Genomic DNA, 14,701 nt, shown 5'->3' on the forward strand with positions numbered 1-14,701 from the left:
GTCGCTTCACACGGCAGCGCAGTAGTCGCGCTTCCATTCTTCGGAGCTGCTGTGGTCACACTCGGAAGCTGCACAGACGCTGTGGTCGCGCTTGGATTTCTCTGAGGTGCCGCAGACGCGCTTACCTCAGGCGGCAGGGCCGTGGTCATGCTTGCATTATTCGGAGGTGCCGTGGTCGCACTCGCAATCTTCGCAGAAGCCGTGGTCCCGCTTCGATTCTCCTGAGGTGCCGTAGAAGCACTCGCCTCGGGCGGGAGCGCCGGGGTCAGGCTTGAGTTTTTTCCAGGTGAGGCCGACACACTTGCAAGCTGCGCTGGCGTCGTGATCGCGCTTGGATTCCTCTGAGGTGCCGCGGATGCGCTCGCTTCAGGCGGCAGGGTCGTGGTCTTGCTTGCATTCTTCGGAGGTGCCGTAGTCGCATTTGTAATCTTCGCAGACGCCGTGGTCGCGCTTGGATTCTTCTGAGATGCCGTAGAGGCGCTCTCCTCAGGCGGCAGGGCCATGGTCATGATTGCATTCTTCGGAGGTGCCATGGTCGCACTCGCAATCTTCGCAGACGCCGTGGTCGCGCTTGGATTGTTCTGAGGTGCCGTAGTGGCACTCGAATCGGGCAGGAGCGCAGGGGTCACGCTTGAGTTCTTTGCAGGTGCCGCCGTCACACTCGCAAGCTGCGCGGGCGCCGTGGTCGTGCTTGGATTCCTCTCAGGTGCCGCAGATGCGCTCGCCTCAGGCGGCAGGGTCGTGGTCATGCTTGCATTCTTCGGAGGTGCCGTGGTCTCACTCGCAATCTTCGCAGACACCGTGGTCGCGCTTGGATTCTTCTGAGGTGTCATAGAGGAGCTGGCCTCAGGCAGGGGCGCCGGGGTCACGCTTGAGTTCTTTGCAGGTGCCGCCGTCACACTCGCAAGCTGCGCAGGCGCCGTGGTGGCGCTTCGATTCCTCTGAGGTACTGCAGACGCGCTCGCCTGAGGTGGCAGGGCCATGGTCGCACTTGGATTCTTCTGAGGTGCCGTCGCCGTCGACGCACTTGCCTCAGGCAGAAGAACCGTGGTCACGACTGGATTCTTCGAAGGTGCCATGGTAGCACTCGCGAGGTTCGTATGCACCGTGGTCACGCTTCGATTCCCCTGAGGTGCCGTGGATGTGATCGCCTCGGGAGTCAGGACCATGGTCACGCTTGGGTTCTTTAGAGGTGCCGTGGTCACACTGGCAATCTTCGCAGGCGCCGTGGACGCGTTTGGGTTCCTTTGAGGTGCCGTGGATGCACTCGCGTCAGGCAGCAGGGCCGTGGTCACGCTTGGTTTCTTCGAAGGTGCCGTTGTCGCACTGGCAAGCTTCGCAGGTTCCGTAATCGCACTTGAATTCTTCTGAGGTGCCGTAGACGCAGTCTCTTCAGGCGGCAGCGCCGTAGTCGCGCTTGCATTCTGCGGAGCTGCTGCGGTCTCACTCGCAATCTTCGCAGGCGCCGTGGTCGCGCTTGGGTTCCTCTGAAGTGCCGCGGATGCGCTAGCCTCAGGCAGCAGGGCCATGGTCACGTTTGGTTTCTTCGGAGGTGCCGTGGTCGCACTCGCAAGCTGCACAGGTTCCGTAATCGCGCTTGGAATCCTGTGAGGTGCCGTAGACGCAGTCTCTTCAGGCGGCAGCGCCGTAGTCGCGCTTGCATTCTGCGGAGCTGCTGCGGTCTCACTCGCAATCTTCGCAGGCGCCGTGGTCGCGCTTGGGTTCCTCTGAAGTGCCGCGGATGCGCTAGCCTCAGGCAGCAGGGCCATGGTCACGTTTGGTTTCTTCGGAGGTGCCGTGGTGGCATTCGCAAGCTGCACAGGTTCCGTAATCGCGCTTGGAATCCTGTGAGGTGCCGTAGACGCAGTCGCTTCAGGCGGCAGCGCCGTAGTCGCGCTTGCATTCTTCGGAGATGCTGTGGTCGCACTCGGAAGCTGCGCAGACGCGGTGGTCGCGCTTGGATTTCTCTGAGGTGCCGCAGATGTGCTCGCCTCAGGCGGCAGGACCGTGGTCATGCTTGCATTCTTGGGAGGTGCCGTGGTCGCACTCGCAATTTTCGCTGACGCCGTGGTCCCGCTTGGATTCTTTTGAGGTGCCGTAGAAGCACTCGCCTCGGGCGGCAGCGCCGGGGTCAGGCTTGAGTTTTTTCCACGTGCCGCCGTCACATTTGCAAGCCGCGCAGGCGCCGTGGTCGCGCTTGGGTTCCTCTGAGGTACCGCGGATGCGCTCGCCTCAGGCAGCAGTTCCGGGGACACGCTTGAGTTCTTTACAGGTGCCGCCGTCACATTCGCAAGCTGCGCAGGCGCCGTGGTCGTGCTTGGATTCCTCTCAGGTGCCGCAGATGCGCTCGCCTCAGGCGGCAGGGTCGTGGTCATGCTTGCATTCTTCGGAGGCGCCGTGGTCGCACTCGCAATCTTTGCACACGCCGTGGTCCCGCTTCGATTCTTCTGAGGTGCCGTAGAAGCACTCGCCTCGGGCGGGAGCACCGGGGTCGCGCTTAAGTTTTTTCCAGGTGCCGCCGTCACACTTTCAAGCTGCGCAGGCACCGTCGTCGTGCTTGGATTCCTCTGAGGTGCCGCGGATGCGCTCGCCTCAGGCAGAAGGGCCGTGGACACGCTTGAGTTCTTTGCCGGTGCCGCCAGCACACTCGCAAGCTGCGCAGGCGCCGTGGTCGCGCTTGGATTCCTCTGAGGTGCTGCAGACGCGCTCGCCTCAGGCGGCAGGGTCGTGGTCATGCTTGCATTCTTTGGAGGTGCCGTGGTCGCACTCGCAATCTTCGCAGACGCCGTGGTCGCACTTAGATTCTTCTGAGGTGCCGTAGAGGCGCTCGCCTCAGGCAGGAGCGCCGTGGTCCTGCTTGAGTTCTTTGCAGGTGCCGCCGTCACACTTGCAAGCTGCGCAGACGCCGTGGTTGTGCTTGGATTCCTCTCAGGTGCCGCAGATGCGCTCGCCTCAGTAGGCAGGGTCGTGGTCATGCTTGCATTCTTCGGAGGTGCCGTGGTCTCACTCGCAATCTTCGCAGACGGCGTGGTCGCGCTGGGATTCTGCTGAGGTGCCGTAGAGGCGCTCGCCTCAGGCAGGAGCGCCGGGGTCCCGCTTGAGTTCTTTGCAGGTGCCGCCGTCACACTCGCAAGCTGCGCAGACGCCGTGGTTGCGCTTGGATTCCTCTCAGGTGCCGCAGATGCGCTCGCCTCAGGCAGCAGGGTCGTGGTCATGCTTGCATTCTTCGGAGGTGCCGTGGTCTCACTCGCAATCTTCGCAGACGGCGTGGTCGCGCTTGGATTCTTCTGAGGTGCCGCAGTGGCACTCGAATCGGGCAGGAGCGCCGGAGTCCCGCTTGAGTTCTTTGCAGGTGCCGCCGTCACACCCGCAAGCTGCGCAGACGCCGTGGTTGTGCTTGGATTTCTCTCAGGTGCCGCAGATGCGCTCGCCTCAGTAGGCAGGGTCGTGGTCATGCTTGCATTCTTCGGAGGTGCCGTGGTCTCACTCGCAATCTTCGCAGACGGCGTGGTCGCGCTTGGATTCTTCTGAGGTGCCGTAGTGGCACTCGAATCGGGCAGGAGCGCCGGGGTCCCGCTTGAGTTCTTTGCAGGTGCCGCCGTCACACTTGCAAGCTGCGCAGACGCCGTGGTTGTGCTTGGATTCCTCTCAGGTGCCGCAGATGCGCTCGCCTCAGTAGGCAGGGTCGTGGTCATGCTTGCATTCTTCGGAGGTGCCGTGGTCTCACTCGCAATCTTCGCAGACGGCGTGGTCGCGCTGGGATTCTGCTGAGGTGCCGTAGAGGCGCTCGCCTCAGGCAGAAGGGCCGTGGTCACGACTGGATTGTTCGAAGGTGCCATGGTCGCACTCGCGATGTTCGCAGGCACCGTGGTCACGCTTCGATTCGTCTGAGGTGCCGTGGATGCGCTCGCGTCAGGCAGCAGGGTCGTGGTCATGCTTGGGTTCTTCGAAGGCGCCGTGGTCGCACTCGCAAGCTTCGCAGGTTCCGTAATCGCACTTGGATTCTTCTGAGGTGCCGTAGACGCAGTCCCTTCAGGCGGCAGCGCCGTAGTCGCGCTTGCATTCTGCGGAGATGCTGTGGTCACACTCGGAAGCTGCACAGACGCTGTGGTCGCGCTTGGATTTCTCTGAGGTGCCGCAGACGCGCTTACCTCAGGCGGCAGGGCCGTGGTCATGCTTGCATTATTCGGAGGTGCCGTGGTCGCACTCGCAATCTTCGCAGAAGCCGTGGTCCCGCTTCGATTCTCCTGAGGTGCCGTAGAAGCACTCGCCTCGGGCGGGAGCGCCGGGGTCAGGCTTGAGTTTTTTCCAGGTGAGGCCGACACACTTGCATGCTGCGTTGGCGTCGTGGTCGCGCTTGGGTTCCTCTGAGGTGCCGCGGATGCGCTCGCTTCAGGCGGCAGGTTCGTGGTCTTGCTTGCATTCTTCGGAGGTGCCGTAGTCGCACTTGTAATCTTCGCAGACGCCGTGGTCGCGCTTGGATTCTTCTGAGATGCCGTAGAGGCGCTCGCCTCAGGCGGCAGGGCCATGGTCATGATTGCATTCTTCGGAGGTGCCATGGTCGCACTCGCAATCTTCGCAGACGCCGTGGTCGCGCTTGGATTCTTCTGAGGTGCCGTAGTGGCACTCGAATCGGGCAGGAGCGCAGGGGTCACGCTTGAGTTCTTTGCAGGTGCCGCCGTCACACTCGCAAGCTGCGCGGGCGCCGTGGTCGTGCTTGGATTCCTCTCAGGTGCCGCAGATGCGCTCGCCTCAGGCGGCAGGGTCGTGGTCATGCTTGCATTCTTCGGAGGTGCCGTGGTCTCACTCGCAATCTTCGCAGACGCCGTGGTCGCGCTTGGATTCTTCTGAGGTGTCATAGAGGACCTGGCCTCAGGCAGGGGCGCCGGGGTCACGCTTGACTTCTTTGCAGGTGCCACCGTCACACTCGCAAGCTGCGCAGGCGCCGTGGTGGCGCTTGGATTCCTCTGAGGTACTGCAGACGCGCTCGCCTGAGGTGGCAGGGCCATGGTCGCACTTGGATTCTTCTGAGGTGCCGTCGCCGTCGACGCACTTGCCTCAGGCAGAAGAACCGTGGTCACGACTGGATTCTTCGAAGGTGCCATGGTCGCACTCGCGAGGTTCGTATGCACCGTGGTCACGCTTCGATTCCCCTGAGGTGCCGTGGATGTGATCGCCTCGGGAGTCAGGACCATGGTCACGCTTGGGTTCTTTAGAGGTGCCGTGGTCACACTCGCAATCTTCGCAGGCGCCGTGGACGCGCTTGGGTTCCTTTGAGGTGCCGTGGATGCACTCGCGTCAGGCAGCAGGGCCGTGGTCACGCTTGGTTTCTTCGAAGGTGCCGTTGTCGCACTGGCAAGCTTCGCAGGTTCCGTAATCGCACTTGGATTCTTCTGAGGTGCCGTAGACGCAGTCTCTTCAGGCGGCAGCGCCGTAGTCGCGCTTGCATTCTGCGGAGCTGCTGTGGTCTCACTCGCAATCTTCGCAGGCGCCGTGGTCGCGCTTGGGTTCCTCTGAAGTGCCGCGGATGCGCTAGCCTCAGGCAGCAGGGCCATGGTCACGTTTGGTTTCTTCGGAGGTGCCGTGGTCGCACTCGCAAGCTGCACAGGTTCCGTAATCGCGCTTGGAATCCTGTGAGGTGCCGTAGACGCAGTCGCTTCAGGCGGCAGCGCCGTAGTCGCGCTTGCATTCTTCGGAGATGCTGTGGTCGCACTCGGAAGCTGCGCAGACGCCGTGGTCGCGCTTGGATTTCTCTGAGGTGCCGCAGATGTGCTCGCCTCAGGCGGCAGGGCCGTGGTCATGCTTGCATTCTTGGGAGGTGCCGTGGTCGCACTCGCAATTTTCGCTGACGCCGTGGTCCCGCTTGGATTCTTTTGAGGTGCCGTAGAAGCACTCGCCTCGGGCGGCAGCGCCGGGGTCAGGCTTGAGTTTTTTCCACGTGCCGCCGTCACATTTGCAAGCCGCGCAGGCGCCGTGGTCGCGCTTGGATTCCTCTGAGGTACCGCGGATGCGCTCGCCTCAGGCAGCAGGGCCGGGGACACGCTTGAGTTCTTTGCAGGTGCCGCCGTCACATTCGCAAGCTGCGCAGGCGCCGTGGTCGTGCTTGGATTCCTCTCAGGTGCCGCAGATGCGCTCGCCTCAGGCGGCAGGGTCGTGGTCATGCTTGCATTCTTCGGAGGTACCATGGTCGCACTCGCAATCTTCGCAGACGCCGTGGTTGCGCTTGGATTCTTCTGAGGTGCCGTAGAGGCGCTCGCCATAGGCAGGAGCGCCGGGGTCACGCTTGAGTTCTTTGCAGGTGCCGCCGTCACACTCGCAAGCTGCGCAGGCGCCGTGGTCACGCTTGGATTTCTCCTAGGTGCCGCGGATGCGCTAGCCTCAGGCGGCAGGGCCACGGTCATGCTTGCGTTCTGCGGAGGTGCCGTGGTCGCATTCGCAATCTTCGCAGACGCCGTGGTTGCGCTTGGATTCTTCTGTTGTGCCGTGGAGGCGCTCGCCTCGGGCGGGAGCGTCGGGGTCACGCTTGAATTCTTTGCAGGTGCCGCCGTCACATTTGCAAGCTGCGCAGGCGCCGTGGTCGCGCTTGGATTCCACTGAGGTGCCGCGGATGCGCTCGCCTCGGGTGGGAGCGCCGAGGTCACGCTTGAATTCTTTGCAGGTGCCGCCGTCACATTTGCAAGCTGCGCAGGCGTCGTGGTCGCGCTTGGATTCCACTGAGGTGCCGCGGATGCGCTCGCCTCGGGCGGGAGCGCCGAGGTCACGCTTGAATTCTTTGCAGGTACCGCCGTCACATTTGCAAGCTGCGCAGGCGCCGTGGTCGCGCTTGGATTCCACTGAGGTGCCGTAGAGGCACTCGCCTCGTGCGGGAGCGCCGGGGTCACGCTTGAGTTCTTTGCAGGTGCCGCCGTCACACTGGCAAGCTGCGCAGGTGCCGTGGTCGCGCTTCGATTCCTCTGAGGTACCGCAGACGCGCTTGCCTCAGGCGGCAGGGCCATCGTCACGGTTGGATTTTTCGGAGGTGCTGTACACGTTCTCGTGTGGGGCGGCGGCTTCGTGGTCACGCTTGCAAGCTTCGGAGGTGCCGTGGTCGCACTCGCGGCCTTCGCAGGCGCCATGGTCGCGCTTGGAATCACATGAAGTGCCGTATACGCACTCGCGTCAGGCAGCAGGGCTGTGGTCGTGCTTGGATTCTTCGGAGGTGCCGTGGTCCATCTTGCAATCTTCGCAGGCACCATAGTCGCACTGGGATTCTTCTGAGGCGCTGTGGACGCTGTAGTCTCATGCCGCAAGGCGGTGGTCACACTCAGTTTCTTCGTAGGCGGTGTGAAGCGCTCACTTGGTGCTGCAGTGCTGTGGACAGGCTCGGCTTCCTTCGTAGCACCCTCGTGGCGCTCAGTTTCCTTTGTGGTGCCGTGGTCGTCAATGTCTTGCAGGGTGGAGCCGTGGTCGTGCATGCCTTCTGTCGCAGCGTCGTGGTCACGCTCGGCTGCTTTAGTGCTCTGGGCGCTCTTTCTGACGTGCGTTACGTCCCGGGGGTCCTTGGCAATATCCTGGTCGCTTTGCTGCTTGCTTTTGTAGCAATCATGACCTTCCGTTGCGGGCATATTGCGGTTACAACCTGCGGGGTCCTTTTTTGTATCAGTTTCTGGCTGTTCGCCTTTGTAACCTTCGGTTTCTCTTTTATGTCCTTCAGCACTGCCAGGTCCTTTTTGACGTTCAGCTCCATCAGCGCGGCGAATGGCCTTACGCTCGCGCTTGCAACTTTTTGGGATTTTTGGACTGAAAGCACAAGGGAAAGAAAAGTTGAACAGAGCAGTCACGCACACAGAATGTTGCTTCATGCTTTAACATGGGGAGAATGTACAAGGAGGCTGACGACATACTTTGAGAAACAGATGGGCGAAGTAAAACAATCATATAATAATTGTTGGGGTTTAACGTCCGAACTAAGATATGATCACGAGGGACGCCGTAGAGTAGAGCTCCGGACATTTCGGCCACCTGGGGTTCTTAACGTGCACCAAAATCCAAGAACACGGGCCTCAAGCATTTTCGCCTCCATCAAGAATGCGGCCGCCGCGGCCGGGGTTCGCTTCCGCGACCTTCAGGTCAGCATTCGAGCACCATAACTACTACACCACCGTGGCGGGTTTGGGAGAAGTCGAAAGGTGAACCAAGAACAGGAGCGAAATATTGTGAACATTTCATTACGCCAGAGCCGCATCAACGGCGTTATATTTGTAGCTTCGTTCAAAGCGTTGGTGGAAAAAAAATCCACCGCCATATCCACGAAGTGAATGATGTTAGAGGAGCTTACTCGGAGATGATCGGGTAACCCGCGAATGCTCCGCGCACATTCCTCTACCATCATATATAGACGCGACAATGTTGTTATACATACATTACATCTACAATGTTTATTATTTACGGTTGGATGCACTATATACATTTTGATGAAGTATATATACATTTGGATGAACTATAAACATTATATTGTCACGTGGTCGTGACGTCGACGAAGAAAGCAGTCGGCGTTTGCAGAATGAAACTGTTTATTTGGCCGAACTTGTGGCCGGGAAAATGAGAACTAGAACTACAGCAATACACGCTGTACAATGATAGCGGCGAACAGGGCGTCGTCCGTCGATCAACTGACAAGCGGCGAAGTGCGTCGGCTTTTATACAGGTGCTATCGAACTTTCCAGCGATATCGCTGTTGGAGGCGTTATCTCTCGACAAAGCTGGAACATTCTCGTGCGGCGCGCAATCTTAACGGATTGTTCCAAAACAATCGCGAAGCTTCCTACACATCACGGCGAGGCCTGCGCAGCGCGTTGCCCACAGTCTTTGTGGGTGAAGCTTCAACTCATGAAATATAAGACTTGCGGCAATATATACACAAAAGATGTTTTACCAAGTTCAAACACATTCCTCTACCATCGTATATAAACGTGACAACGTTGTTATATGTGGATTACATAAACAATGTTTATTAATGTAAGGCTGGATGCTCTATATTCATTTTGATGAAGTATATATACATTTCGATGAACTATAAACATTATATATACACAAGAGATGTTTTCCCAAGTTCAAGAAGGGCGTCCCTCGATGAGTTCGGGGACTGGTTTCCCTTTAAAGATGATTGCTTTATGATGGATAAACTATATGCATTACATATACACAAGAGATGTTCTTTTACAAAGTACAAGAAGGGGCGTCCCTCGATAAGCTTGGGGACTCGTTTCCCTTTAAAGATGATTGCTTTATGATCAGTAAAGTATGTTGCCAAGGGATCATCGATGATGGGGCGCAATGGAAAGTTCGAGAAGGCAACATCGATACAGGTGCCCCTGATAGTGGTGGGACGTTTGTAGTCGTACGATACGCATCGGAGAGCGTAACGTGACATCATGTGTTGGCTGGGTATTGTCAACGCAAGATCTTCCCGAGATGCTGCTTCGTTGCGAGCCCGTCGCGCTGCTGCCGTTCATGCTGCGGAGCGGCAAAGAAGAGTGTTCACTTAGTGAGCTCCCGGCGAAGAGAAAGGAAGGCAGCGAAACGAGAGGTGCGGCCCTCGAGCAGTCGCGCTTGCGCCGAGCGTGGTGTGTGCCGCCTTGAGCGGCGGCGCCATCTTGTGAGCATTTTTGAAATCACCAGAGAGAGCGCAGCTGCGCCGAGCGTGGTGTGTGCCGCCGCGCCGACGGTCACACAGGCGAGGACAAGGCGCGAGCATAAGAAGCTTGGCGAGCAAGCTCCTAAAAAGCAGCCACGGTGACGGTAGCTATACGATCCCATTACACCGCTTTACCACCTTTGAGGTAAGGCGTTACGCCTCGCAGAAGGAGCCAGTTGTTTCCATTTATACCAAGCCGAATCCCAAAAGGTGGGTCAGAAGTTGACATTAAACAGCATGGCAGTACAGAAATGTAACAGTGCCACAGTAACACATCACAGCAGCACAAATAATGCTACCAAGACACCAGCGCTAATGCGGCGGCCAGAGATATGTCAGAAAAAATTTCACCACCTCCCACTAAAGCGAACCATGTGGGGATGCGAAGGAGCGCATGGGTAAACAAAGTTCTGTTCATCATGGGCACCTTGCCAGATGTTAACGCGTCCTCGCATGTGGAGCACACCATGAATTCACTGTAGTTGCTATTACTCGCCCCGAACTCTTGTTCGGGGCGAGTAATAGACCACAGCGGACATGGTGCTGGCCAACCCTTCGCGGTTTAGGGCTCGGTAGTCGAGCACAAACACGAGCGTGATGAGTCCCAATGCTAGGTCGCCGAAAAACTTGGTTGCGCTGTAGCGCGTGCGACACACCAGCGACCATAGCAGGACTACGGGCACGTGCGCCAGCGCCAGGGCCAGTACGGCCGGCCCGAAGTAGGCGGCCAGCAGCGAGCTGCCGGCCACGATGCGCGCCACCGCGATGAGCAGCCAGGCGGCGAACTTGAGCAGGTAGCCCGTGCCGGTGTCTTCTTCGTCGCAGTCCTGTAGCGGGGTGGCGGTCGTGGTGGTCTCGTAGGTGGCGGATCCATCCGTGGTTTCCTCGTCGGTGCCGCGGCCGCGAACCATGTACTTGCTGTAGAAGGTGGCCGCACATGCGATCAGCAGCGCGCAGGACAGCACGGATCCTATTTGCAGAAAGGCGGTGTAGTCGGGCCAGTCGCCTCGCAGCAGGGCCGCACCTCCAGGGAAGAGCAGCAGGTACAGTTGCAGCACCGCCTGCGGGAAGGCGCGCAGCACGGCCACCCAGACCAGGTCGCTGAAGGCCACGTCTTCCTGGCGGCCGATGAACAGGCGCATGTCCGAAGGGTCGCCCACCATCATCATCACCTTGTCGAACAGCACGGACGACAGCGTGAAAAGTGGCATGAGATGGAGTAGTGGCAGCGTGACCGAGTACCAGATGAGCACCAGAGCCCTCATGAAGGTTTCCTTGACGCTTGCCAGGACGGTCACCGTGTAGAAGCGGGCCACGAAGAACAACAGTGATGGTGCATGCATCAGGCCTGCCGTCGCCACGCACAGCCACGTCCGTTCTTCGTAGTAGACCACGGCGAGCAGCACGTTGAACACGAGAACGGCAGCCAAGAGTAGGAAGGCCATCGTCGACGGCGCGGCCAGCTCCTCGCATCCAATCCTCCTCGCACCACGGCGCCCGGCAGCAGAGCTGCTGTAGGTGGGCCATTGTGAGTCGTCCTCAGTCATGGTTGCCAAGACGTCGCCGTGTCCTTCCTCTGGCTCCCTGGCCGCTTCCGCAGCGATGGCTGCAGCCATCTCCTTTTCCTTGCTGTGCACTTCGTCCATGAAGAGCTGTACGACGAGCTGCTCCGAGATGCTCAGATCGTAGGACGTCGATCGTGCTGTCAGAGCTGACGCGCCGCTGCCGCTGCTGGTGCTATTACTGATAACGTCTACACTTGTTGGCGAGGAGCCAATTGACGTCGTCTGCATTAGCTGTTGCTGCGGCTGGTGGTCGGACCCATCGTCCGTGATGGCTGTCGTAGGTTTTAAAAGGCGGACGGTCCGTCAATGGAACTACGGACAAAGCCCAGCGCAAAAGCTGCTTCGCATCTAAAAGTCCTTACGTTCTGCCTCCACGGCAATGACGCCGTTGTTAGTGAGCCTCGCTTCGAGAAGCAATGTATCCATGGCGATGGTTGCCGCGTATAAGCTTGCGCGAAATTAGCACTTAGTGTTCCCGTCTGGGTGGTATGCATATCGCTATAGATAAGCAGCAATGCTTCAGTCGCGCCGCCTGCATTATATAAAGAACTTCTGTCGTTTATACGAGATGAAGCGATCAGCAAGAGAGGTAACGAAAAGAAGTACAGCCGTCATAATCTGCAGTTAAGCGCCCATTCCACGGCGCCCAAAGTTAATGAAGCTAGAATTGGCGCGTTTTAAAGAAGTAATGCGAATATAGAACGAAAAACAAACGGGCAGTCGATGTGTTTGTTGATGAAAAAACTGAGGCAGCTACGCACTAGTGGTGCTAAGACTCAGGTGCCTTCCCCTCCTCCTTTCCCTCCTCACCCTCACTTCCCCTTCTCACCCCTTGCTGTACTATACTGTAGAAGACTATGCCATGCTTTACCCTCCCTTCCCTTTCCAAACCCTTGCTATACCATACTAAGCATGGCTATTCTATGTTTCACCCTCTACCCCGTTTTCCCTCCTCGCCCTCAATTCCCTTTCCCACCAACTTGCTATACTATACAAGGCTATGCTATGCTTTACTGTCTTTCCTCCTTTCCCTCCTCACCCTCACTTCCCCTTCCCACCCCTTGCTGTACTATACTGTAGAAGAATATGCCATGCTTTACTCTCCCTTCTCTTTCCAAACCCTTGCTATACCATACTAAGCATGACTATTCTATGTTTCACCCTCTACCCCGTTTTCCCTCCTCCTCGCCCTCAATTCCCTTTCCCACCAACTTGCTATACTATACAAGGCTATGCTATGCTTTATTGTCTCTCCTCCTTTCCCTCCTCACCCTCACATCCCCTTCCCACCCCTTGCTGTACTATACTGTAGAAGAATATGCCATGCTTTACCCTCCCTTCCCTTTCCAAACCCTTGCTATACCATCTAAGCATGACTATTCTATGTTTCACCCTCTACCCCGTTTTCCCTCCTCCTCGCCCTCAATTCCCTTTCCCACCAACTTGCTATACTATACAAGGCTATGCTATGCTTTACTGTCTCTCCTCCTTTCCCTCCTCACCCTCACTTCCCCTTCCCACCCCTTGCTGTACTATACTGTAGAAGACTATGCTATGCTTTACCCTCCCTTCCCTTGCCAAACCCTTGCTATACCATACTAAGCATGGCTATTCTATGTTTCACCCTCTACCCCGTTTTTCCTCCTCCTCGCCCTCAATTCCCTTTCCCACCAACTTGCTATACTATACAAGGCTATGCTATGCTTTACTGTCTCTCCTCCTTTCCCTCCTCACCCTCACTTCCCCTTCCCACCCCTTGCTGTACTATACTGTAGAAGACTATGCCATGATTTACCCTCCCTTCCCTTTCCAAACCCTTGCTATACCATACTAAGCATGACTATTCTATGTTTCACCCTCTACCCCGTTTTCCCTCCTCCTCGCCCTCAATTCCCTTTCCCACCAACTTGCTATACTATACAAGGCTATGCTATGCTTTACTGTCTCTCCTCACCCTCACTTCCCCTTCCCACCCATTGCTGTACTATACTGTAGAAGACTATGCCATGCTTTACCCTCCCTTCCCTTTCCAAACCCTTGCTATACCATACTAAGCATGGCTATTCTATGTTTCACCCTCTACCCCGTTTTCCCTCCTCGCCCTCAATTCCCTTTCCCACCAACTTGCTATACTATACAAGGCTATGCTATGCTTTACTGTCTCTCCTCCTTTCCCTCCTCACCCTCACTGCCCCTTCCCACCCCTTGCTGTACTATACTGTAGAAGACTATGCCATGATTTACCCTCCCTTACCTTTCCAAACCCTTGCTATACCATACTAAGCATGGCTATTCTATGTTTCACCCTCTACCCCGTTTTCCCTCCTCGCCCTCAATTCCCTTTCCCACCAACTTGCTATACTATACAAGGCTATGCTATGCTTTACTGTCTCTCCTCCTTTCCCTCCTCACCCTCACTTCCCCTTCCCACCCCTTGCTGTACTATACTGTAGAAGACTATGCCATGATTTACCCTCCCTTCCCTTTCCAAACCCTTGCTATACTATACTAAGCATGGCTATTCTATGTTTCACCCTCTACTCCGTTTTTCCTCCTCCTCGCCCTCAATTCCCTTTCCCACCAACTTGCTATACTATACAAGGCTATGCTATGCTTTACTGTCTCTCCTCCTTTCCCTCCTCACCCTCACTTCCCCTTCCCACCCCTTGCTGTACTATACTGTAGAAGACTATGCCATGCTTTACCCTCCCTTCCCTTGCCAAACCCTTGCTATACCATACTAAGCATGGCTATTCTATGTTTCACCCTCTACCCCGTTTTCCCTCCTCGCCCTCAATTCCCTTTCCCACCAACTTGCTATACTATACAAGGCTATGCTATGCTTTACTGTCTCTCCTCCTTTCCCTCCTCACCCTCACTTCCCCTTCCCACCCCTTGCTGTACTATACTGTAGAAGACTATGCCATGATTTACCCTCCCTTCCCTTTCCAAACCCTTGCTATACCATACTAAGCATGACTATTCTATGTTTCACCCTCTACCCCGTTTTCCCTCCTCCTCGCCCTCAATTCCCTTTCCCACCAACTTGCTATACTATACAAGGCTATGCTATGCTTTACTGTCTCTCCTCCTTTCCCTCCTCACCCTCACTTCCCCTTCCCACCCCTTGCTGTACTATACTGTAGAAGACTATGCCATGCTTTACCCTCCCGCCCCGCCACGGTGGTCTAGTGGTTATGGCACTCGACTGCTGACCCGAAGGTCGCGGGGTCGAATCCCGGCCGCGGCGGCTGCATTTTCGATGGAGGCCAAAATGTTTGAGGCCCGTGTACTTAGATTTAGGTGCACGTTAAAGGGCCCCTCACCAGGCCACATAGCAAATTTTAGTTAGACGCTGGAAGTTGTGTGCCGAATGAAGAGCAGTATGCCGCAAGAATTTTTCAAATCGGTTCATTACGAGCTGAGAAAAACAATAATATGTAGCGGCGCGAAACCATGA

At 56.9% G+C, this 14,701-nt stretch overlaps 2 protein-coding genes across 2 annotated transcripts in view; both read right to left on the reverse strand.

Moving 5' to 3' along the window:
• The window catches only part of LOC119391868 (mucin-19-like), a 41,283-nt gene extending 33,623 nt beyond the window's left edge, over window positions 1-7,660 (reverse strand). Inside the window, exon 1 of the mRNA XM_037659518.2 lies at window positions 75-7,660. Coding sequence (XP_037515446.1) covers window positions 75-7,604 — 7,530 coding nt within the window. The 5' untranslated portion in view covers window positions 7,605-7,660. The remainder of the gene's footprint in view (window positions 1-74) is intronic.
• Window positions 7,661-10,164: 2,504 nt separating this feature from the next.
• LOC119391869 (uncharacterized) lies at window positions 10,165-11,667 on the reverse strand. The gene is made up of 2 exons (XM_037659520.1): window positions 11,604-11,667; window positions 10,165-11,513 (listed from the first exon to the last, which is right to left on the reverse strand). The coding sequence occupies exons 1-2, from the start codon at window positions 11,665-11,667 to the stop codon at window positions 10,165-10,167; spliced, it is 1,413 nt and encodes a 470-aa protein (XP_037515448.1).
• Between the last annotated feature and the right edge of the window lie 3,034 nt (window positions 11,668-14,701).

This window comes from Rhipicephalus sanguineus, chromosome 4 (assembly GCF_013339695.2).
Source record: "Rhipicephalus sanguineus isolate Rsan-2018 chromosome 4, BIME_Rsan_1.4, whole genome shotgun sequence".
Lineage (NCBI taxonomy): Eukaryota > Metazoa > Arthropoda > Arachnida > Ixodida > Ixodidae > Rhipicephalus > Rhipicephalus sanguineus.

What these genes read in the sequence shown, in the direction of transcription:
- LOC119391869 (XM_037659520.1), bottom strand. Translation starts at nt 11,667, where the DNA reads ATGGATACATTGCTTCTCGAAGCGAGGCTCACTAACAACGGCGTCATT. An exon ending in CATTGCCGTGGAGGCAGAAC is followed by an intron (nt 11,514 to 11,603) that starts GTAAGGACTTTT and finishes AACCTACGACAG; the next exon opens with CCATCACGGACGATGGGTCC.